We start from the raw sequence: 25,624 nt of genomic DNA, 5'->3' as shown, positions 1-25,624 counted from the left end.
ATTTAAGGGGTTCTGGAGGCTGCAACAAATAAAGATATTCCTAAGAAGGAGTGAGGAAGATACTCTCTTTCATTGGATGTGTAAGGGTTTGGCTGCACAATTTGAACTGGTTCATATAAAAATATTTCATTTTTTAAGTAAAACATATTCACATTGGACTTTTCAGCTCTCCTCTCCTGTTGTGCTGAAGCAGACACTCTGCAGTGCACACACTGCATTGCATACATGTGAACAGTCCAACTTCCAACTGTGCTCTGCTAAGCTATATGGTCTGAAGTCCAGGGTGCAGCTGTCAAATAGCTTCTTAGAGATCAAGCTGGCCTCACTACCAACATATTGGTCATTCTCATTCAGTAACACAGTGCAAATTAATAGCAATGGCACCGGTGTCTCTTTGTTTCACAAGTCCTTGAATCTTGGTACTGAATTTAGTGCAAGTACCAAACCCAATTCAGGTTAGAGTTTACTGTGACTTGCTCCTTTTGCATGAACTTAATGTTCACAGCAGCCAGTTACTGAGGGATGAGTAGCTCACTTTTAAAATTTGACAGTCAAAGTTTTAGGACCTCCATAGTTCATAAGAAAGCAGCTGTGTGAAGATTAATTTAATACTGTGTCTGGTAAAGCATCACTTTTTCAGTTATCTAAACTTCTTGCCATTTACGGCCAAATTATTGCTAGCTTGATGTCAGCGTGGTCACAAACCTAGGCCTGGCTAGCATCATGGAAAAAACTTCTCTGTGACCTTGAGAGGTACTCAAGAGATTCTACTTGGGAAGAATCATGGCCATGAGAGTCTGGAAGTGGTTTAAAATTGAGTGTATTTAACTATTGCTCCTTACATCCGAACAGAAGGTGTGAACATGTAGCGGTTTCCAAATCTCTACTGTTCTCTGCTGAGAAGTTTGGAAAATGACATAGCACTTCTGTACTTTTATTGTGAAAATTCTCTTGATTCTACAACTTGGCTATTACGGTTTGAAATCAAGAAGGATAGGACAAAGCATAGGAAGATGGTGCAATCCTCCTGGAAGAAAATGTCGCTGAAAGTTATGTTTAATTTAATTTAAGATTCTGAGAGACATTACACAACTTCTGAGCTGAAGTGCACTGTATTTCAAGGTTGATTTAACTGTATGGCTATAATCTAGCTCCTCTAAAAACTTGTACCCAGACACTCAAGAAATAACGAAGTTCTCATGTAATGATTTGAAAAAAACAATTACATTCCGTGGCTCTTGGGCAGATGAGAGAAGTTTCTTTTGAGTGTTTCATCTCTCATTTTATTACACTTAAGTAATTTTTAGCTTTGATGACTGGCTTGACCTAAATTGACATCTGCAGAAACCTGGTATCAGTGCATAAATCTGTGATAATCAGCACATTATACAGTATCACCTTTTGAAGGAGAAATCGTGAAGTTACTGTATTCAAAACTCAGCAGAAAGCGATTAACCTTTGTCTTTTAAAAACAGATTTAAAAACGCCCTGTAAGACACAAACAAGGAAACTACAGCAAAGCTAAACTGTTTGAGAAGAGACTTTGATGTACATTTTGTTAGAAGTCTGCTATCCCAAGGTCTGGATAAAGGACTGTCAGTTGTGATGAAATTTTTTCTGATGCTAGATTCTTAAGTCTTAAGTTCCTGAGCTAAATAACTCTGTCTGGAAATAGGCAGTGGGATGCTGCTCTAAATTCATGGGGAAATTGTGTTAGCATCCATTCTGGAGCCCCTATTACAAGAGGGATATGGAGGTGCTGGAACGTGTCCAGAGAAGGGCCATGAGGATGATCAGAGGGCTGGAGCACCTCTCCTATGAGGACAGACTGAAAGAGTTGGGGCTGTTCAGTCTGCAGAAGAGAAGGCTCTGAGGTGACCTAATTGTGGCCTTCCAGTATCTGAAGGGGGCCTACAGGAAGGCTGGGGAAGGACTTCTCAGGATCTCAGGTAGTGATAGGACTAGGGGAATGGAATGAAGCTGGAGGTGGGGAGATTCAGGCTAGATGTGAGGAGGAGGTTCTTCACCATGAGAGTGGTGAAGCCCTGGAATGGGTTGTCCAGGGAGGTGGTTGAGGCCCCGTCCCTGGAGGTGTTTTAAGAGCAGGCTGGATGAGGCTCTGTCCAGCCTGATCTAGTGTGAGGTGTCCCTGCCCATGGCAGGGGGGTTGGAACTAGATGATCCTTGTGGTCCCTTCCAACCCTGACTGATACTATGATACTATGACACTATGTGTAAGTTGAGCAAGGGTTAGTGAGAAGCTCTTTACGAATGGACCCCCTGACTTCTTAATTTGTTATTGTCTAGAAGGTGCCAGAAATGTAAGGTGATAAACTCTCTGTCTTCACATAGTGTGTAGCAGGTATTTACAACCCCTGTAAAGTATTATCAGCTTATGTTTCCAGTATGAAAATTATGATGAAATATTTACCTGCCATTGTCTTTTTTCCTCCCACACAACTGTTTCTTTGAGGATATTCTCCCATTTGGTTTAAATAATAACGTATAATATGAATCAGTTACAGAAAATAGCCACAAACAGGATCTTTATTAGGAGCTTTATGATGCACTAATTGTTTGCAATCATAAGGCCTCAGAATATTCCTCCAGTGACCTACTAATGCACATCCTGCAGAAAATGTGTAAGCTCCTACTTCAGAAGCATGTTGCCTTTTTGAAAGTATATAGCAGGTGTCTAAATTATACCCTTTAAATGTGCAGCACGTCTGATGTTTGTCATTCGTGCTATCAGATAGGTATGAAAAATGCAACCTGAAATGCATAGGTAGGCATATGCAGGGCATACAGAGCTAGAGCTGAATGCTGTGCCTATAACACAGGTAAAACTGGCTGGAAAATGGTGTCCAGTAGGTATGGTGTGGTTTTGTATGCATAAACAAACACACATGCATATGATCACCAATTCTTATATGTTATTTTCTTACCACTAATTGTAGTCCTCCTGTTAATTTTGTAGTCCTCATATTAATTTTTAATACATTTCCCACTGAACATGATGTTCTAGATGAAATTCTATCATGAAGTAGACCAGATGAGCAAGACTTTGTTTTAAACTTTGAAGCAGAATGTCAGCTGACAACAAATGCAACATGCTGATCTAACAAGGAAGTCATGCATCGTGTTTCTTACTTACCAACTGCCTTTAGAGAGGCGTACTTGTTAAGCTCTTTGCCTGGGGGCTGTTGCTCATACGGGTTTGTGATCTGTCCCAGGCTGGGATATGAATGTTGATGTGCCATCTGGGGAAGGAGGGGAGATGTTGGCATGACATTATTCATCTGTGGTGGATCTGTATTAAAGAAAATTGACAAGTATTAAGGAAAAATAAATCAGTCTTAAGGTTTTAACATCATTATCCCAGTGCAGGTTATAGAGGATATGTCATAAGATTCGATGAGGGTATATTTAGACTGGATATTAGAACTTACTGCAACAAGTTACCCAGGGAGGGTACCTGACTGTAGGTATCACAATGTCATACCAAGATAACTTCTTCTCCAACAGACATATCTGAAAGCAGAAGCTAATTACTGCTTATGTGCAGTTTCATGCCAGCGCTTACCCCATATCCATTCTGTAATTGATTTGTTCCTTTTCAGTAGCTAACACACTCTGGATATTTTTCTTGCTATGATATACCATAATATATTGGTTATTTTTAATGTTTGATTCCAGCCTCTAAAAAGTGTGGTCAGAATTATATGCTGCAGTCAGTTTGCAAATGTGCCTTTGCACAGATTTCAGCATGGTCACTCTACCTTTCTTGGAGAGTCATTCTCCAGACTTTGGAGATACTTGGAGCCGATTGTCAATTCTAGAACCTTATCATGGCTTTGGAAATAACAGGTGAATGCATTTTCCTTCTGCAGTGAAACCATGGTACTGAATTGGTGACAATGCAGTAACTCTCACAACATCAAACACAGGCTTATGGTCATGTGTAAAGAAAGCTGGGCAATTAGGGGAAAGAAGGCTTATCATGGTAGAGTGGGTGAACCACCCCCCAAGTGCCCAAAGGATCTGGCAGGAGCCAAATATCCCTGAAGTTCAACAGGATTTTAAGGGCATTGAGGCACTTGGATTTCCACAGCTGATGAATGAAGCTGAGTGCATGAGCAAGAGCTCCTGAAGCCTGTGAAAAGGTTTACTGATGGTGTAGTTTTTCTAGGTGTGTTTCTTACATAGGCCTATCATTTTTGTTCAGTTATCTCTTTAAAAGTAGTGAAGAAAGTTGGAATGTAACAAGGGAAATGAATTTGGTGCACTTGTGTTTTGTCCAGGTGTTAGTGGCAGACTATGCTGTTACTCGGTTGCTGGGTTACTAATGTTGCTGAGGTTTTGTTCCCTTGGTGTTTATGAAGATACAAAGAAATATATTTTCCATTTCCAGATCATCTTTGACTTCTGTTTTGTCTTGTTAAAAGCCCAAAACTTTCCTGAATTATGAAATTTATGACAGTCATTCTTTCAGTGTCACACTGATTTCATAGTGCCTCTCACTTTTAGTCAGATTCTTACACAAGACTAAATCATCACTTAGAGGACACAGTTCACATTACTCGTTCTGCTGGCCATTTGCACAAAGTAAATTGAGCAAAAGGCCAAAGTCTGGCAAAGTGCATTGAACTAGATTGAAGAGTGATTCCTATTTATAAAGAAACTCTCATTGGAATTAACTCCTAGGGCCTAGAAGGAAAATCTCAGCTTAATATATACATCTGCCTACATCTGTATCATACTAAAGTTTAGCTGAACTGTCCGTAACTGGTGAATGAACATTCCATTTCTTTGCAAGCTTGCCAAACCTTGTGTGATCTGATTCCTTATCTCTGGGTTTCTTGAAAGAAATTAGCAAATGGGGCATTTACATTGTTTTCTTCACACACAGTTAATATAATAATGATGGGTAAAATCACCTATATTTGGATGCTATTTAGGAAATGTGCGTAATTGAAGTAGCAATGGGTGCAATTCAGCTCCTGCAGCCGGCACAATGATGGGCAGTGGGAGTCTAACCACTAGAGGGAGCCCGACTCAGCCGGGAGCAGCCTGCGGGTTGTAAGCAGGACTTACTTTACCTAGCTACACTGGGGTAATCCCCGTTCGTACCGAAAGAAGATACTGGCCTTGGCAGTGCTGTTTTGTTCTTGCCCGCCCTGCTTCAGTCTCAGCAATACTGATCAGGGATTCACTAAGGAAATAAAGAAATTTCACAAAAACTGCTTTGCAAGATCTCAGTGTGAAATTCAAGATCTTTCCATTCTTGAGACTTTGACATTTTTTCCCTGCAATTGGACAAAAATAGTAAGTGTTAAATTTTGAGGAGAAGATCACAATCTATTGGATTATTCAAAATATTTTGAGATAAAATGGATGGGTTTCAGTTGGAAGAAAGTTTACCCAGAAAAACCCCTAGCAGCTTTATCATTGACCTCTCCTGCTGAGTTACATCCTTTATAATTATAAACCAGATATTCTGTGATTGGTATTTGCAAATAGCTGGCTTCGTTGAATGGGGACAACTTTAACTTGGAAGTTGTGGCTACGCTGATGCATTTCTTCTGTCATGACCCCAGTAGATTGTCTAGCATAGCTGTGTTCCATGTAACCAGCTGCACTGTGCCTCTGCCAATTTATGTATTTATTTTTGAAAGACAGAGAATGTGAACATCACAAAGAGTCAAAAAAGTGTTTGTGCTGCAGCTTCTAGCATGAATAGTCAGACCTGATTAGCAGTGGTGATACTGTTAAAAACCTGCCTGTTCACAAATTCTCTTATATTCTGTTGAAGCAAGGAAGTATGGTGCCAGGTTGCTCCCTACCTCCCAAGGCTTTGAGGTGGCATTCTGAACATTAGTAATTTGCTCTCTGTCCTTCTACCACTATTTTGTAAAAGCATTCTGGAGCTCACCACACAGAAGCTAGATGTCTGCTGGGCAGAATCTGAGACATACAGGGGGGGGAAAAGAATCTCCAAAAAAAGTCTTCATATGCTGAGCAGTGCTTTTGACTGTTGTTTGCCTCAGTGATCTAGGTATAGAAAAGTTTGTGGGAGGCAAATGGGGCTGAAAAGAACTGGAAGGAAGCTGCACTAAAACCAGTGTAAAGCTAGAGAAAGTGGAGTGAGCTTCATATCCCCCAACACTGAGCCTTTGGAAAAGGCTAAGGTATTGGCTTCTAGTCACATTTCCAGTAGCTGATGAAGACTGATCATTAGGTTATCTTTTTATTATCTTGAGCTGTATCTCAGCCTGTGTGGTTGAAACTTGTATCCAGATATCAGAAATAACAGTTTGCTGCGTTTTTCCAATGAAAATGCTTTTTTTGTTTGGTTGGGTTTTTTAATTGTTTGTTTTTTTTCTGAGTGTTTTCGGCCCTCCCTGACTGTTAATTTTGGAGTTGCTTTAGTGTGCAGTATAGTGACAAGAATAATGTCATTAGTTGCTGTAGTTATGCATCACTCTGTCTCATTAAGTTGATGTCATATCCAATTTCTGCACTTCATTCAGAAATCAAGGAATGGTCATCTCAGCAATTATTAAACACAAATAACCCAATGCAGAAACACTTGATACACGTGTATGGATGCAGTAGGACAAGTCAAAAGCCCCAAAACTTTTGTTTCTTTGTTTGTTTTGATTTTTGCATTGTTTATAGAGTATATTGTTGTGCTCACCTAGTGATTTTTCTTGTCAAGAAGCTTTCAGGGTTGTGGGAAGTACTCAGGCTTAGAGGATGGGATTCATAGATTCATAGAATGGTTTGGGTTGGAAGGGACCTTAAAGGTCATCCAGTTCCATCCCCCCCTAGCATTTGCAGGGACACCTTCCCCTAGACCAGGTTGCTCATTGCCTCATCCAACCTGACTGCTAGTAGGTGGTTAGCAAAAATAAGGTTGTTCACTGTTTGAGAGCCAACAGCCTGCCATGAATATCCCTTAAGATCAACCACTACTCTTCTCTTCAGCCATGGGGGAATGAAACCTTTCTATAGAGTGGCCTGGGGATTTATTCCTTTCTGTAACAATGAAGTCAGTGATTTGGTGCTTGAAGACAGGGAAAATGAAAAAAGCCTCCACAGGCACAGAATGGAATCTATTAGTAAATGAGCAGTTAGAGGTGTAAGGAAAAGAACAAATGAGACAGGGGATGCTGTAACAAAACAGGAGAGGATGGGGGAAGGGCAGCAAAGCAGAATGAGGTTTTGCTACAAAAGCCACCTGCAGACACACATACAAAAGAAGTGAGAACAAGACAGACAAAAGAAGTCTGTGAAGTTGGGGGGGGAGGGGGGGCAGGAAAAATTCAGAGCAAAATATAATAATAGCTGAGCATTTTCAGATACTCAGGAGAAAAAGATATGCCCTGAACTAACTGAAATTGAAAATAACAGCTATGAAAACATGATAGATATAAGTGATTGCTCCTCTCCTATCTGTAACTGCACTGCCACCAACACACATATTTGCCTTCTTGTTCTTATTATATTTAATTGCAAGATTATCTCCTCCAGCACTGCAAATTCATACTCACTTTCCTACAACTCTCACCAACAAACCACAGGTGCTATTTCTGAAAAATCCCAGATATGATGAAAGCTGTGGGATTTTAACAACTTGATTGTGCCTTTCAGACCAATTCCTTCATAGATAAGATGAATTCTTCAGTCATGGGACTGAGCCTGAAATCTGAAACTGAAATCCTTGGCCTGTATACTTGTTCTTGTCTCTCTGTAGGTTGTCCCAATGCTCTTGAACTGAGCTTTTGCGTGCATGCATTTTCCTACACCTATGTAACTTGAGTGATTTCTCTCTTTGTGGGTATTTTATTGCCATTATCGTTGTCTTTTGATTTAGATTCATTGCCCCTTTCTTCAGGTTTGCATTTTTAAAGTACGTTCTTGTTCCCATCCAGAGCAGCACTGATTTAGGAGGGTACAGGAGTTCTGTTCTACAACAGTTGTTGCATCAAAATGAAGCTGTACACCCATTAGATAATGTGCTGTTTGTGCACATATAGAATATACATAATACGTGTAGTCCATCCAGTTTAGTCCACCGGTTGTGTGACATTAACTGTTACAAATCTGTATGTGGTCGTGTTCTCCACATAATCAGGAAATGGTATTTGAGCTCTTGTTAAATTAATGTTACTCTGCAGCAACATTTTCCACACTCTAGTACAAGTCCTAAACTGGAAAGTATTCCTGTTATCTGAAATTAATATCTCTGCCTTGCAGTTTAACTGATTTTGTATTTTACCAGGAATAAATGCTCACAATCCAGCTTCTGTACCTATTATTTTGTGTGACTTCCCCCCCCCTTACTTTTCAAATATTAGCCTCTTTTCTGAAGTAAATAATTTCACTCCTTTTGATCATCCTTCATCTGACAGTCTTTCCAAGGTTTGATTATAACTGCTGCCATTTCTCAACATTTGAAGCCTTGCAATGTGGCAATGCCAGCAACGAGCAGTGTGAGCAATCTGGCAGTGCAGGCCTAGAGCCCGACACGGTGGTAGGCCATGCTCGGCATAAGTGCAGAGCCAGCTAGCAGTGTAGCAAAACAGTGCTGTGCCTGCAGCATATAACTAAAACAGGGCACTGGTAGCTATAAACACAGAAAGTTATCTTGGGACAACACCCAAGCACCTGCGTCAACAAACCTCGCCTGTCGTTAGTAGTTAGACCAATAATCTATAATAGTGTGATGTGTGGTCACTCATGGGAACCAATGGAGCTATGCCAACAAGGCACTCTGAGTTTATATAAGTTGTAGAAGTTCCCTTGCTACACACTTCTGCCTTTCCTTTCCCTTCTTCTTCTTTACTTTACTGTGCTATACTCACACCATAGGCCTGCAATACTGGAACAATAAAGGAACAATACTCGATCATGTTGGTCAGCTGTATTGACTCCAATCTCTGTCATCTATATTGCAATGCAGCTTTTAAGATGAGGTTCTACCCTTAGTTGCACATGGAGGTGTGTTATTCTGTATATAATGGTATCATAAGTAATCCCTATAAGTCTCTATCCCTTACAATATGCAGACTTTCTTGTTTTCAGTGATGCACAAGTCATGTGAGTAGTCATATTTTCCCTAAATCTCATAGTTCTGAGACAACACATATTTTTCATGGCACTTTATGCTAGCCAGTTATTTGTTATGTCTCTGCACTGTATCACAAAAACATTCCTGTAACACAGACAATGTACCCGTCTAATCACCATCACAAAAAGGATCTGAGATGAGTGGGATGGCATTTCATCCAGACAAAAAAATGTTTCTGTTTAATGGAAGTGACAGTCTACAGTGTAGATGCCTGTCACCAAAAATACTGCTTTGTGCCTTCCCCTGTCCTATCAAGCAATCAAGGAGCCAGTCCTATGCTGCATGCTCTAACCTTGATTCTCCATGGTGCCACTGAACACAAGTGTCATGCAGCATATTGACATCTAGTGCTGTATGTTTTCCATCCACTTCCTACATGATTAACCTCTTGATATGTTGCTGTCTTCCATGGTAGAGGTTGCATAGTCTCTCACATATGGATAATTTCAATGGGTTTCTGAAGAGAAACTTTTTTCCCCCAAACAGAAAAATATTTGACACAGGAACATCTTCAGTTACACAGATGGAAAAAGGTATTAAACTCCTTATAGCACAATGGTGTTGTGGACTGTGCTGACAGCATGGAGCATAGGCCAGGGAAGTGTATCCCCTGCTGCAAGTGTTTATGAATTAGCAGGGTTCATAATGCTGACTGACACCAAAATTCCTGTTGGATCAAATTGAAAATTGACAGGAGATAGGATGGTAGAGTGGCTCTTAGCACCGTGTTGATCTACTTTGAGACACAGATCAACAGGATTGTTGTGGATACAGTCTTTCTGAGAAAGCATTACTGTAGGGAGGTTCTTGAGCAGATATTCAGAGACAATGTCACTCATCTGGATGTGGGGAAAATGGTCAAGGAGACAGGTCAAGGAATCCATGGTGCTCTGCCCATGGTGTATATCATAGGAGGAACTGACTTTCCTCTAGCAGGAGAGGTAAATTGCAAACATCAGTGAGCTCAGTAGTCAGAGTGCTGTTGTTACTCAAACAATGCCCTGTTTCTCTTTTGAGATGGCAAAATTTGCCAAATTTCCTTCCAGTGCAGTGGAATTCTGTGCTGCTGTCACATGAAGGCAGTGCTGTGCACATGCTCAGAAACAGATGGACTCTCCGTTCTGAATACTTTCATCTGAAGTGCAGATGAGGACAACAGCACTAATTTTACAGTACAGATCCTACCCTTTCCCCTCAGTTTAATTTTCTATTTCCATCCTCCAGACACTCACCCGTGTTAGATTGGGTTTCTTTGAATAACAGTTTTTGAGGTGAAGTGACACAGAGGAAAATCAGTAGTAATGTGGCCTAAGAGTTATGGGACTCCACTGCTATCTGAGTCCAACCAGGGAAGTGCATACAATCTTCCTGAAACAGGGTTGCCTTCTCACTTTATGTTTAAATCTGTGCCCATGAGTATTTCTGAACTCTGTGTGACAGGTTACAAATAGGGAGAGAGACAATGGCATTTTTGTGTGTCAGTCAAATTCAAGACCTGGTGACTGAAGCTTCCCACTATTTCTGAGGCAGTGAGGTACTGAATTTGCTGTGGTCACAGTGATCTAGGAGAGGGGTCCTTCATCATGGTCAGGTTTGGGCTCTTTTTTCTGGTTAGACTCCCGAGTGTGTAGGAGCAGAGTTCTGTGAAATCAGGTGGCTGCTTTACTGCCATCCGAGAAGGGATGGTGCGGGATATCACTGGCCTTGTGACTGAAGTGACTGGAAGCCTCTCTCCTGCTTTTCGTTTCCCTTGGACCCCATGCTGTACAATTTCACTCACATTCTTGTAATATTTTCTGGGTGCTTACTTAGCAAAAACACTACAGTCTGAGGTTGGTTTTCCATGAAGACTTTCATTAAGTGACACCATATCTCCTTTTATGAAGGTTATTTTTGTGTCCTCTGAAGGTTTGCTTTTCCTTCCTAATTACAACCTGACAGACTTATAATCCTCTGATAGGATTTGTGACTTTGTAATCTTCTCTAGAGCAACCCATTGTATCTTCACAAACAGAGGATTATAACCTTTAAGAAGGCAATAAGCAGATGAACTCTTGAGATACCAAGACCCTGCTTTCATATCAATTTCCAGTGCTTGAGTTGTGGGAGGGCAGGGAGCAGTGCTGAGTTCTCACTCCCACCCATGTTTTTTGTTTCCTTCATCTTCTTTTGCCTCAAGTAGCAGAGCTGAGAAATTAATTAAACCCACCAGTTATACACACTTTGAGCACTGCAAATATCCTTAGCTATGCAAATTAAGAAAAGATAAATTCAGTGAATGTGACTTACACAGCAGAGGGGTGTTTTTTTGCCCAGAATAATGTTCTTTACACTTTCCCATGAGGTATGAGTTGTTCTACAAATCAAACACCTCTGTACCTTTTCACAGAAATAAAAAGAGTCTGCTAAGATGTACCAGCCACCTCGATTCTTTCTTTTGCCTGCTTTGTCTTTCAATGAAATTACTTTTCTTTCCACAATTAATGTACTTGATGGGAATGAGCCTGTCATTATAATGCTTATTCTAAATGTTTATGTCCTTTGTTTATTGCTTGCTCTTACTGTAATAGTTATTGATGACCAATAAGTGTACATTTTTAGGCAGCTTGAATATATTTAAAAATTCCCTTCCTTCAGACATTCCACTAACTTGTCTATTAGCTGTCCTAACATACCAACTCTTTAGAAGAAAAAGACTAGAATTTTCTAGTATTAAAACTTGAAAAGCAAATGTGAAGCTGTAATATCCACTTATGGACCTCTTCTTTCCCAATCTGCATGTGTAAGTCTTACTAATATTGGTGCTACTTTTGTTAGTCTGTGTTAAGCAGACAGAACCTCAGAGTATGAACTGAAAAGGTCAGTAAAGAATCAAAGTTCTGTTCTCAGAGAAATAACCATAATTTGTTATCTTTTGGAACAGCAGAGAACAAAATTTGCAGTGATGGGGTAGGATGCATGTTATCTTGTTGCATAGAAGATTCCTATGGCTGGCTTTTCAAAAGATTACCTCATTTATCCTATACTCCTCCCAGGAAGAGCTACATGTACTCTTGATGGATGTTAGTCGTGTTTTCAAAAAGCCTTCAGTGAGAGGCTCTACAGCCTCCCTGCACAACCTGGTCTAGTTGTAATGCTGTCCTCACTGTTAGAGAGCTTGTCCTATTATCTGTTTCACATTTCCTTCAAGGCAGTTTAAGTCCTTTAAGTTTTAGTTCTCTGATCCTTCAGGGATAAGAGATGATTACTATCCCTTGTGCTGCAGCATTTCATGTATTTTGAAGTCTCTGCACTACAGAATAACATTGTTTTCTGTCTTCTCATACAGAATAATTAGAGGTTTCAGAAATCCATTCTTTCTGAAGACATCTTGAGGTTTGCCATCCCAAATCTTCTTGTGTTTTATGTCTCGCAGCATCTCCACTTATTTATGCAACCTAGCATACCATTTCTTCTCTGGCATTAGCATGATGGTGTTGATCCCCTAAAGTCCAGAAATCCTTTTATTTCAGACTACTCCTTAACATGTCCTTCCTGTTCTATGTTCATTTACAGGATTATTCTTAGACATAGAACCTTACAACTCCTTTAATAAGGAAACACCTTGTTTTTTTCCCACCATTTTCCCATTTGTTAGTCTTTCAAAATCTAATTCTGTCCTTCAAGAACTTCAACATCACTTCCAGCTTGGTGTTGCCCACAAATTGAGTGAGTGTATGTATCCTCTGTCCCCTTGTCCTCATTAATGAAACTATTGCATAATATTGGAGACAGAAGAAATGCTTGCAGAAGCCGGGTCAGTGTATCTTTCCATTATAACCAAAACAACTCATTTGGGACTATTTTCTGAATGCATTCTTCAGACATTTTTGCACCTACTTTCTGGAAACAGTTTCTGAAATCCTATTGAAAATCAAGATTTATTTTATCTAAATTCCCTCCCCCCCCCATCTAAAGGGCCATTTACATTGTCATGGAAGAAAATTACTTACATTTAGCTCCATTTGTTCTTGACAAATCTTTATTAGTTGTTATTCATTACCATGTCTTGATGCTCTAAGAAGTCTGATGAATTAACTGTTGATTTATATTCCTTCCTCCCTTTATTTCCGCTGTCCCTTAATTCAGTAATTAAATGATTACTAAATTACTTTGTTTGTGTTCTTTCTTCTCTTTCAAGGCTCTACAGCAAAGCTTTTTGTTTGTTTGTTATTTGGCAGTTTATAGAACTTCATCCATTGGATGAGTTCTTAAAGACAATGGCACTTAAAGGACTCTCTCTGTGAGCAGGATCAATCTTTCTGGGCCATCAAGTAGAAACCTGCTATAATTTTCCCAAGTGCTCTTGAAAACTGTGTTTCCTGTCCTCAGGTGTGTCCTCTGCCTTTACTTATGATGACTTTGGTTAGTTTCTCAAAACTATTGACTTTTTTTTGAGTGCTGAGGCACCATCTCCTGAAAGGGCCAATTTGGTTCTAACATCTGAAGATGCTAGCTTTTAATAACTAAAATTAAACAAAAATGAAGTCTTTGGGGGTCCTATATATCTTTCCATAATTGGGACATAGGCTATCCTGAATCAACAGGAATGTTAGTTTCCTTTTCATCATTTCAGTACTGCTCCCATTTTATTTTGAAGCTTTGGACATAAAAGGCAACTGTGGTAGCAGCCGTCTCAGCCCCTGTGTTATTTTAAGAACCTCTTATGTGTAATTTCTGTGATCAATAATGTCCATGCACATACGCTGACGTGCAGCATAAAGATGACCTAGTTCTATTTTTGCATTTTAACAGCCTTTTGTAGAGTGGTAGGTCTACTGTTAAAGGGACAATGCTGAACATATGCTTCAATACATAAGAAAATGTTATTGCTTTGAAGAAGCAAATTTCAATGGCTTTAGAAAGACTTCATCCTCCTGAACAGAGGTGTTTTGCCTAAATGCAAATATTTTCTTCTAAATAGTCTTTACTGAAAGCAGTTATCGAAGTAACTGCAGTAGTCTAGGCGCAGGTCACTCTGTTCCTCTGAGAATAATGGGCTACATTATCATAGGCAAGTTGCTTAGTCAAGAACAACTCTTATTAAAGTTATGCAGCTGACTTGAAGAGCGAGCTGGGAAAAGCCTCTATCTGTCCAGTGGTGGAAATAAGAATGAATTAGTTATGTAAGGCTGAGCATGTGAGATTGTGTGAACTATTGTGCTATGAGCTGGAGATGTGCTGCACTTTTTTTCGGTGCAGATGTACATTAACCCAGGCACATACTACTCTTCTGTGGCATAACAGCAATAAAAAGAGAGGAAGATGATCATCTCCTAGTCGCTGCTAAGTTGATTTAAAATAAAAGGTATCCTACTTTTCTGATTACAATATAAATTCCCCCAGTGTGAGTCTACAGCAAAGACTCTGGCCTTTGTAAATGATTCATTGGACAATTTATTTTCATTTCTTTGGAATGTTGTTATTTGAAAAAAATATTTATTAAGTCTTCCAGCTCCTAGGTTGTTCCTTATATGGCCTCTCTCTGCTTACTATCCTGCTCATTATTCTCTCTTATTAGAAACTGGAGCACTGTATAATCTGTAAGTTGAGGCAAAAGTATGAAAATGTAGATCCAATACTTTGGAAACTGTCTTATTTAGGGTGAGGTTTTGATCAGCCTTTACTTTGTTCCCAGTGAAAGGGAGATTTTTCAAGAATAGCAGAATCGGACAAATTTAGAATATTTCAAAGCTCTGTCTGAACGTATTTTATGAACACCTACTGTAATGGAGTTAGGCCAATATTTAGAAACTGAATTGCAGTTACTCAACATCTCTGCTGTAGTGATACCTCATCACATTTACAAATGTGGTGCTGATGAATTAGATTCACACTACCTTTCATAGCCTCATCACAGTGCATGTCGGGGTGTTTATTTGTGCTCCTCATTGCTAGTGTGCCTTAACCTCATGCAGAAGCCCCATAGCTCAGTGAGAATGTCTCAGCCCATTCATCTTTTTTAACCTTCCTAATTAGAAACATTTCTTATTAGTTTCCTTTTCAGAGCTGTGTTGTATAACTTTGTCACTTGAGAGTTGGCTGAGACCACCAACCTTTTTCACAAAGCCACTGAATAAAAATGAGTTGAGTCCCCTGCAAATGAACGTGGGCTATGTTTGCACTGATGCTTTGGAAGTGGGGTGGTTGCTATCCCACGACAGCTCCCTGAGCTCTGGTTTTGTCTTTCATTAAACCATAGGAGCATTATTTTGAGTCCAGTATATAGTATTTTCACCAGTATCTGTATTTGTGCAGCATTATTTTTTCTAAATGAGACAATGCACTAATGACTGACATTTCTGGCTTAAAGGAGTTTACTTTGTTTATTTAGTTACAATCCAAATAAAAAGCTGTTGTCTCACAGTCCTTTGCCTTTCAGCAGGGTAAGTTGGATGGGTTTACCAAATGTGAGAAACCTTTCAAAACAGGACCTTTTCCTCTCTTGATAAATTGATACTCAAACAGAAATACAGGGTGTTTGGTTTCAATAATTACTTACAGTGGCACTACATCAAAGTTAAGTTCCTTTAAGAACCATAATTAGCTAATACAAAATGATGAATACAGGACTGGGACAGTTTATTTAGCAATGATACTAATTAACAGTGCTGTTGAACCCAAGTTCATCTTGGCATGAAGACAACATCCAGGACAGATTTCAAGTGCCTGCCTAATGCTACCTGCCTCAAGTAAAACATGTCAGAAGACAGGCTGAATAGGAGACCCAATTTATATCCCTTTAAATGATGACCTTTGTTTCATTTCTGTTTCATCTCCTTATTAGCTGGACTGTTGTCACCCACTGGTCTTTCACAGTGCAGTTCTTCATCTCAAGAATAAATTGCAGGCCAAAAAGGAAAAGTAAAATTGATGCTTCTATTCTCAGCTAGTTCTAGTTATAACCTATTACTCTGCATGCATTATTTTAATGAATTGCAGAATGCCTCTTTAGCTTTCTCAGAATGTCTTCCAAGAACAAGGCTTTGTGGACTCCTGCCAGGCACACACACATATGATTTGTATGCTGTCCTTTTCTTTTCTTGATAGTAGCAAAACTGTTTTGGCAACAGCATTCCTGCACTTCCTTCAATTGCATTTTGCTCTGAAACTTGTGGAAGCTAAAGCCTCAACCTTCTGTGCTTTAGTGTCAAATACAGTCAGGTGCTGAGGGCCTGTTTTCTGTGGGCTTTCATTTATGACAGCTTAAATGAACAGTCCCTGGAAGAACTGAAACTCTAGGCACATCAATATCAACAGGAGCTAGACGTGAGGTCAGGTTTTCATCCCTGGGACTGTTACCTGTTTGGAAGGCTTTGCTCATGAGCAAGATGCTTCCTGCACAGCAATGAACTTTTTCGGTGTTACATAGATGTTAATGAAAACTTTCCCATACAATCTTATCATTATTTATTTATTCCTGATGTGATAAGAATTTGCCAGGCAGAAAAAGGCACAGTGCTTGCTTCAAGGAGAGCCTGCTGGAAGCTCTGATGTTTGGATGCCCGTGAATTTCCTCTGTAACCAAAGGCTATGTCCTTGTATTAATTCTGTCAGAACTATTGCTTCTCACAGCGTGTTAGTGTAAATAATCTCTGTTTACAATAACGGATCATTACTCAAACTTCCCACAGAAACTGAATATGCTGTGAATGTGTTTCCTGTTGTTTTATTGTATTTTACCTCCAACGTTAATTAATGATACTTCAGGAAAATTCTCTCTCTATTGTATGTTTACAGCCAGAAATACTGTGGTTAACAGTTGCTTTCCCGTATAATTAAAGAGAAATCCCATGGCAATAATTCAATAGTCCCTTCTGTATCTTAATTATGGATTTTTTTACCATGTTCCTATCTTTTGTGTAGTATTTGACACAAAACCTACCTGGATGTGTTCCCATGTGAGCTGGTATAGGTGACCCTGCTCCAGGTTGGACTAGATGATCTTTTGCGGTCTCTTCCAACCCCTAACACTCCATAATTCTGTAATTTTTATGACCTATTAAAAAACAGTCATGCTTCATCCAAGGCTGGTTCTTGCTGATAGTTGTATGGGGTCCCTAGCATGGCAGGCAGGGTAACCAACCTCCCTTTCTCTTTCCAAGGAGAGAACAAATAGTCATTAAACAGCCACAGACTCAGAATTCAGTGCCTCAATTCCTGACTACACCACTACAACCATGTGCGCTCATGGTGAAGTCACCAAAAGACCTACAATATAAATAGTGCTACTATTATATCTTTTGGAAGCACTTAATATACTTCTGCCAGTGTTTTTTACATTTGAAGGTGGAGAATTATTGTACTACAACAATGTCTTTTTCATTTTAAGTGGTCTGTACAGCACTTTTGCTCATTGCACTGGCCTGGGATGGATTCATGTGTGGTTAGAAAGCAAGGTAGTATCATGAGGCAGCTTAGTTGGAGTGTTTCCATTTTGAATGAGAAGAAATGGTTGAAAGGTACAATGCTATCCTACGGCCCTGTTTTATCAAATGGTTGGAAATAAAAATCAAGTCAGACAAAACTTTCTAAGCAAGAAAATAGCAATAATGTCTGCAAGTCAGAGGAGTCTGCTGTTCTAAGGCTGCACATTTAGTACTGAGCCTTTCCACATCCAGTACAATCCACATACAATGTAATTTTGTAGCCAGCAGCTCAGATGCCTATATTAGAACTTGTGTTCTTAATGCACAGAAAGTATATGAACAAGTAACCCTTGTTTGATTTCAACCACAAGATCTTTTTGATTAAATTTCCTGTCTAGGAGAATCACTTATATCTACAGAGAACCACTAATGAGTTGTTATATCCTCTAGTGCTTAGGGGAATTCACATAAAAAAAAAACCACAAATAAATGAAAAAACTTTGAAACAGAGTTTATCTTTTGTTAAATACAAGATCTTCTCCCTGGGATACAGTGACAGGAATGGCTCAAAGTTGCATTGGGGAAGGTTTACACTGGACATTAACAAGCATTTCTTTACTGAGATGGTTCTCAAACATTGAAATAGGCTTTCTAGACAGGTGGATGGTGTCCCAAGCCTATCAGTGTTTAACAGGCATGTGAACAATGCCCTTAATAATAAACATTAACTTGGTCAGCCCTGTGGCCAGGCAGTTGGATTAGATGACTGTTGTAAGTCCCTTCCAGATGGAGTAGTTTGGCTTTTGTTCTAATCCATTCTGTCTGAAGTTGAGAAAGAGGCAATGAATTAAACACCTTTTTTCCAAGACAACGTTTTTGGCAAGAAAACTATGTTTTCTAAGCTTCAGGATATTAAAATGTGAAGCCTTTCTATGGAGCAAAGGTGAAAACAGGTGCTGTAATTTGTAATGAATGAGTTGTTCTGCTAGCAGCAAGGTCACTGACTTTTTGTTCATTTTATACCAGTCTGCCTGGGGAGTCTCATTGCTCAGCCACTGATGTCATCTAGTGTATAACAAGATAACACAAACAGTCTAAAGGGGGAAGAAAAGCAATATATTTGCATTTTAAGTCTGAACTTCTAAAGTCCTAGCTCTGGATAGGACTACATTTGAGTTAGAAGGTCCTCTGCATATGGATGTCTCAGCAGGGACAGCTGTGTCTGGAAGAGCCCAGCACTGATGCTTCTAAAGCCAAGCCAGCCAGCCTGCTACCAGTTTGGTTATGCGTACTCTAGGTAATCATGTTGTGCACGTAGAGACATTATGCACGTGAAGTCCTAGCCCAATGGAGGGCAAGGTGGGACAAGAGCAGAGTGTCACCCATAGTATTTTATTTTCTGTATGGGATCCATTTGATAAAAAGTGCTTGAGCATAATGTATTAAACATCTAAAGCCATCCCCACAGTGGCACTACGCAGGCACCTAGATAAAACCTGTGTATCCCTCAGGCTAATCCATGATGGTGGATTGTATGCAGTGGGGTTTGAATAAAACCCCAAGTTTCACTAATCTTTCTAACAGGAATTGTTGTTTTCAGGAATCAGCCCCTTTACAGTTGTAGGGAAATAGTAAAGATTGGCATGAGGCACTGGAAACCATGCTATAAAATTGTCTTATATCTTCCTCCAAATAGCTTTAGTTCCTACCTATTTTTGGGTAGAATTCAATTAAGCAATATCAGAGCCAATATCAACAGTACAGAATGATATAGCTGTACATAACTATAAGTAACAGGAGCTATTAATAATCTAAATAATTGTAGTACTTTTGTATGTTATTGTTGTGCTTGTTTCCAAAAGCAGAATTGAGATGTGCTGAGCCTCTGAAATTTCAGCAATTATCGTGCATTAGCAGCAGTTTTATGTGAACCAACCACCCACTCCCACATTTTTAGCTGTGTAATACCAAATGTGTTTAAATGTGTTGTATCTAGCGATCGTATATATGCTTGGTTCATCCAGAATCTCTGTTCTGACAGTGTAATGCATTTTACATGAGAGCAATACTATCATTAGGTTAAAGGGTTACAGGCTCTGGACCCTGAAGTCCATTCTTACTTTGCCTATTGTGGTTGCTGTGCAGATACTGTTGATAATCTGTGTCTTATCCATAGCTACACGAGGAGAATGATGCATTATGAAATAAGCTATGGCCACTTTGATTTTAGGAAGAAAGTCTGATATATTTACTCCAGAAAAAGAGTGAAGTTGTAAACCCCATAGGCTGTATAAAAAACACCAGCTTTGACCCTTGGTTAGTTGAGTAGGTGTATAAAAATTGCATGTCCCAGTGGCTTACTTGCTGTGCCAGAATATGATGCTACTGGGTTTATAGACAGGAAATCTTGTGACATTTTTGTTTTGGTGCAGTACATCTGCAAATACTGTGTTAATGTTGCAGCCATAGAAAGAGTTAAAAACCACACAATGAATTAGAAGTACATACACAGAGGAGATTAAGGTAAAGTAAGTGTTTGCTTGGGGAGATTGGCCACCATCTCAAGAACAAGACATTTGAATCCTGGAATCAAGGTGTTTATTTTCTGAGAGCACTAAAGCTAGAAGAGTTAATATAAGGTAATAATTCTGAGCAAATAGAAAGGACATATAAATTAATGACTTGTTAAATTCTGCCTTCACTTATGTTTTCCAAAACACCTGAAGCTGAAGGAGTATATGCAGCAGTAAAAATTCAGGCCTGTGGCTCAGCACTGATAAGTCTCAAATGAATTGTTCTGATTCTAAAATGAAGTGCAATTAGAACAGGCTATTGAAGTCAACTAAATGCCAGTATCATGACCCTCATGTAAGGAAAATATTGAGTCTTAATTCTAGCTATGTAAAATTATATAAAATTCAGTTGTGAATTCATGTTTTCCTATAGTAGTAGCAGTGAGGGGAAAAATATGCAGAAATAAGTGTCTGTGGGCAGTTCAATTATAATTGCTGCTGGCATTAATGGCATTCATTATTCATGTTTTTTCCCTACTCCTAAATAGCATAAATCATTACTAATCTTTTTCACTCTTCAAGAAGGATAAAATGAGAACTAAAAATTTAAATACTGTAAATTCATATAAATATAATGTTTTTCTCTTGTCCCAAGTCTTCAGAAACAGACTGTAGTTCACAAGAGTCTTAAAGAATCTTGTTTATTCCTTGTTTGTTCTTAGTGTGAAATCCATTGGGCTCTAATCCCCAACACATTAAAGCCTATGGCGTCAGGCCTGGGTCCCAAGAATGTGATGCTCTCAAAAGAGTGGATTTGTAAAGGAGTCTGCTAGAGAATTCCAGCTCTCGTGGAATTTGTGATTTGGAGCCTCTGCTAAATCTGGTCAAAAATGCTTTGACTGGAGAATGCTGATTTGTGAAGATCAAAGCATTACCCAGGGGCAATTTGGTTTTAACCAAAGGCTAATGAAAAATGGACAGGTTTTGAATGTTCGTTCAGTCTCTCTCAGCTGATCTGCCAAGTACCTCTGATGCTTGCCCAGCCAGCTGATGGCAAAGCAAAAGCTCAGAGCTGCTCCCCAACTCCCTCATCTTCTGTGGCACATCTGACAAGCTGCTGAGGAGACAGCTCCAGCTCTTGGCTGTTGTGCAGCTTTCCTGGTGCACTGATGTGGCACTGGGATTTTGGCTTTTCAGTTTGCAGCTCCTCAGCAGTCAGCTGCCCAGCTCCACAGCTGTGTCCCATCCAGAGAAGTGCAGGACAGCCAGAGCTTCAGTGCTGGACTGGCCTTTTGTGAAGTGCCAAAATATTTAGTTTTCATCTAAACCAGAAGTAAATGAAATTTCAGAACCCTTCCAAGCACAAAGTATAAACTGTTCCCATTACTTTATTACTCTTAGTTGTAAGCATTGTGATGTTTTTTCCAGTAGTGAACAATAACAAAGGGATGCATATTCAGTTGTTACTGAGCAATGCTGTGCATCTGGAATTCCTCTGTCTTGCAGCAACTATCTCCAGAGCAGCCTATAGTGCAGAATATATTCTCCTGGCAGATGCATAAGCAGGAAAATCAATCAATCAATCAATCAATAAATAAAGGCAAAGCTTCACATGAAATCTTTTGAAAATTCAGTTGCAGTGGAAAAGCATCCTTCAGTAACTGAAATTTTAATAGGAAATAATTCAGCATTTTGTTGACCTTTACATGTTTAGCCTCTGTGTAGGAATGAACTGTTTGAAAAATGTTTCTAATTCAGTTGTCACAGACAGACACAAGGCTTGTGGCTGATCTGTGTCATAAGCATGGACTTCATTTTGATTTTTTACAAGCACCAAGCTCGATCTTATACTGTCTCAGCTGCCTCTTCACTTCTGTTTCCTCACAGACAAAAGGCTGCTTGGACAAAAACTATGCATGTGACTAGGATAATGAGGATAATGAAAAGGTAATCTTGGCAATTATTCTTGCCTACACTTTCAAAACCAGACCCTGTCTTTTTTCCAGGAGCCCCCCTGTACCAAGCTGATTGATGAAGGATGCAAACGTACTGCTTCTGTGCACATATACATACATATATATAGGACTGAGAAAAGTGGCTTTGATCTATATGCTTGTAAACAGCAACAGCATAGGCTGATGCTTTCTACACAGACAAAGGTATGAGACATAAGAAAAACATTTATGACCTATAGAGCACAATAAAACCACCAACCTAGACTCCAGCTGTAGCTGGTAAATATGTCATGCCACTTGCTCACTGATTTGAATTCTTTTCCAATCAAAAGTGAGCTCTTGATTCATAGCAGCTAGCAGGATGGGATATATTAAATTGTGACAAAGGAAGGAAACAGAAGGAGTGACACAGAGTGTCTGATACCGTAAGTCCTCAGTTCAGCCAGGCCTCCTCCAAGCAGAGAATGAAAGAGTCATATATTTAAGAAACTAAGTATTTCAGCTCAAACTTTAAAAATATGTGCAAGGACTTGTCAGAACCCCATTGTTATTAGAAACAAATAGTGACAATAAGCAACAGTAAATAATGTTGTGGAGAAATATACAAAACTAGAAACTGATTTTCTGAATGTAGTTTTTTAGTTTTCCTTATTCTCTGTTCTTTTCTGAACAATGCTTATATAGGTGAGACGGTACTCTGCCCATAGAAGAACCTGTTTCTGTAGTTCATTGAAGACAAAGATATAACTAGACCATTAAATTTTGTTACTTTTCCACAACTTCCACAACTTTTTGGAGCTAATGTCGCTCTCCTTTTGTTGTGGACACAAGGTCCAGGGTGGTAGCTGAGGTTGTTTACAGCTAGACTTGTGCATCCTTCAGGTGCTCATTATGCAACACACTGCTAGGTAGGCATGTCAACTTGTGACCCTAAGACAGAGGAGTGTCACTGGGTGGCCAGGTGCTGCACTCTGTAAGCAGCTCATTCAAAGGTCATCTCCTGTTACTTAGTGTCAGAATGCCCCAAAGATTATGCATCAGGGGTGAGATTCTCTCTTGGGAATGCAGGAAACATATAACCAATATGGCAAATAGGGCTTATCTGTCACCATAGAAAAGTCCCTTTTCTTTCATAGGCCTGCAGGAGTAATAGCCACATCTTGGGCTCACATGCAGTTAGGAGTGTAGCTGTGTTTACATGAGTGGGTAGATGTGAATTCAGTCCTCATAGCACAAAGCATCCCATAAAGCCCAGGAGGGCTGGGATGGAATAGCAGATGGATGTGTTGCATTTTGGCAGAACTGTTCTCCCCAGAGCCAGAGGAAATGTAGGGGATTACCAGGTTCCTCCTAGCCCAGGACTGCATGAGTCCAGGGCTGCACACATCCTTCTGTCCCACCACAAGTACAGCAGGGACAGAAGGGCCTCTTCAGAGCTGAAAACGCGAGACAGCACTTGCGGCACACCCAGTGTGTTGGGAGAGTGATTCAGTCTGCTGGAGCAAATTGCTTCAGTGACGCAAAGACTGGGTGGCTGAGTGGGAAGGGAGCCAGCTGAGCTCTTTCTTCAACTAGCATACACAGGAATATGAGTGTGAGAGTTATTTTGATGGGGTCAGAGTCACAGTAACAAGTATTCTGCCTGTTGCAGCGGTGTGAATCTACATTTTGCCCAGTTTCCTTCCTCCACTTATTTTGAAAAGGAATAACAAGAGAAGAATGGCAGAAAAGCCATGCAGTGCAGCTCTGGGTAGTAGGGCATTGGTGCAAAGGAACTATAGGAGGCCTTTTGTGAGGCCCCAGAGGAGAGGCTGCCCAGTTCTTTTCAGGTTCATTGCCTGTACATTGAGTTCTCTGTCCCTGCCTGGCTGATCAGCTTGAGTGGCTGTTGGCAGAGAGGAAGGAAGGGAATGCAGCTTCTCCATGCCTGCTGGGGGCACTGGGAATGGCTGTAAAGAGCAAACAGCTCCTAACTTTGTCAGAGACCATATTTTTTTGTCCTTAAAAATAGCTGATAGGAGTCAGGGGAGAACTGCATTTATTTCTTCCACATGCCGTATATTTGAAGAGGTATCATATAAAAGATGATGAAAAATACCATTTTATTTATTTCCTCTTTTTTTTTTTCCATTTCGTTAGCTGCAGGTTTTTAAACCCAGAACTGCAAACATTGAGCTCTTTATGAGATGACCTATCTAAGAAAAAGAGTAAAAAGGTTTATGTGCATAAACTGAATCCTCTCTAATTAATACCTCAGAGAAATGTTTTGATTTAATGGTTTCTTAATACTATTGTCCTTATATTATAGTGAAATATGTTACTTTGACTTGACCGATGAAAGGAAACAATTTTGTCACATACTATAATCACCTCCCCCCTAAATGGAATTGTTTTCATCATATTTACATAATGTGCTCCTAATTGTATTGATCATTACAACCAATTAATCTTTACCAAGTTTAACATCATGATGCTTTCATCCCAGGGATACAGCTTTATATCCAGACCCTCCAAAAAAATTTAGTGGTGAATTTATGTATTACTACACCAAAGAGATTGTGCTACTTCTGTTACGTATGCCTCTGATTTACAAGCACTTGGAGATTTAAATAAATAGCTGTTTCCATTCAAACAAAATGAGGGAACAATTCTGTCTCTTTTTCACATGTCCCTTTTTAATACAAGTTGAAATAGTGTAGCCTGCCATCCGAGGCCTCTGCTAAATTCTTGGTAGGAGTTTGATTGATTTGTTAGTAACTGTGCATAGAAAGCAAGAAGATGAATTACCCTAGGAAAAACAACTAGAGCTGCCAGCTCCAAGCTGCAAAGGAGTCATCAGGGTAGCAAAGAATAATCTTCCAAATGTTTTAATAAAAGGAGCAGGAGAGAAAAATCAGTAGCTGATTAATCATGTTGGTAGTGTTTTCAGGGACACAGGCTAATAGAGAACCAAATGTTAGGAAAATATGTTTCAAGGGAAGGCCAACACAAAAATCAGAGGAATGCACCCACTGACCATGTTGTGTAGAGATTTAAAAGGAAATATGAAAGAAGAGCAGATGAGAGAGCAACTCATGAAGGATCAAATTAAATCTGCACAAATAATTATTTTTAAAGGTCATAGCAATGAAAAAAAGAACAAAATGAACAAACATATGAAAAGAACCCCAGGTTCCCTGACACTGTGTTTTCTTGTGAGCAGCTGTTGTAGATGTTGGGGGATTGGTTGTAAATGATGAAGTGGCAGAGTCATTTGTGTCCTCAAGTCATCTTGTGTAAATTGAATAAATACTGAAATCTACACTGACAAGGGACTTTGGAAATAATTTTTCATCTTTGACATGGGAACTTCCGAAGCTATTACTTGTCAGCTAACCTCTAGAGGCACTTCCTTCTGCAGCCCTTCAGGCTGGTTTCCCCTGTTACAGAAACATGGCCTGGGAATTTAGAAGGCAGTAAGATATCGCCAAATGCAGGCAGAAATGGCAGCCAGCTAGAGGGAAGGGACCCTTCAGCATATTTTATATACATTGAAAATTACCACACTGACACTATCCAACATCCCTGTGCAGCTGAGACAGTTGCTTGAGTGCGGTAGCTGAAAACCACTAATTT

General features: G+C 39.7%; 2 protein-coding genes across 2 annotated transcripts in view; one reads left to right on the top strand and one right to left on the bottom strand.

Annotated features, from left to right (window-relative positions):
• Nucleotides 1–25,624, bottom strand: part of SHISA9 (shisa family member 9) — a 178,120-nt gene that overhangs the window by 16,279 nt on the left and 136,217 nt on the right. Inside the window, exon 3 of the mRNA XM_068147098.1 lies at nt 3,155–3,310. Within this exon, the coding sequence (XP_068003199.1) occupies nt 3,155–3,310 (156 nt within the window). The remainder of the gene's footprint in view (nt 1–3,154; nt 3,311–25,624) is intronic.
• The window catches only part of LOC137445408 (uncharacterized), a 390,880-nt gene that overhangs the window by 237,139 nt on the left and 128,117 nt on the right, over nt 1–25,624 (top strand). The gene's annotated exons all lie outside the window — the stretch shown is intronic.

This window comes from Melanerpes formicivorus, unplaced genomic scaffold (assembly GCF_026170545.1).
Source record: "Melanerpes formicivorus ecotype bairdi unplaced genomic scaffold, bMelFor1.0.p_v2 SCAF_14, whole genome shotgun sequence".
Lineage (NCBI taxonomy): Eukaryota > Metazoa > Chordata > Aves > Piciformes > Picidae > Melanerpes > Melanerpes formicivorus.
Note: the sequence above shows the minus strand (reverse complement) of the source record. Positions and strands in the feature narration are given on the sequence as shown.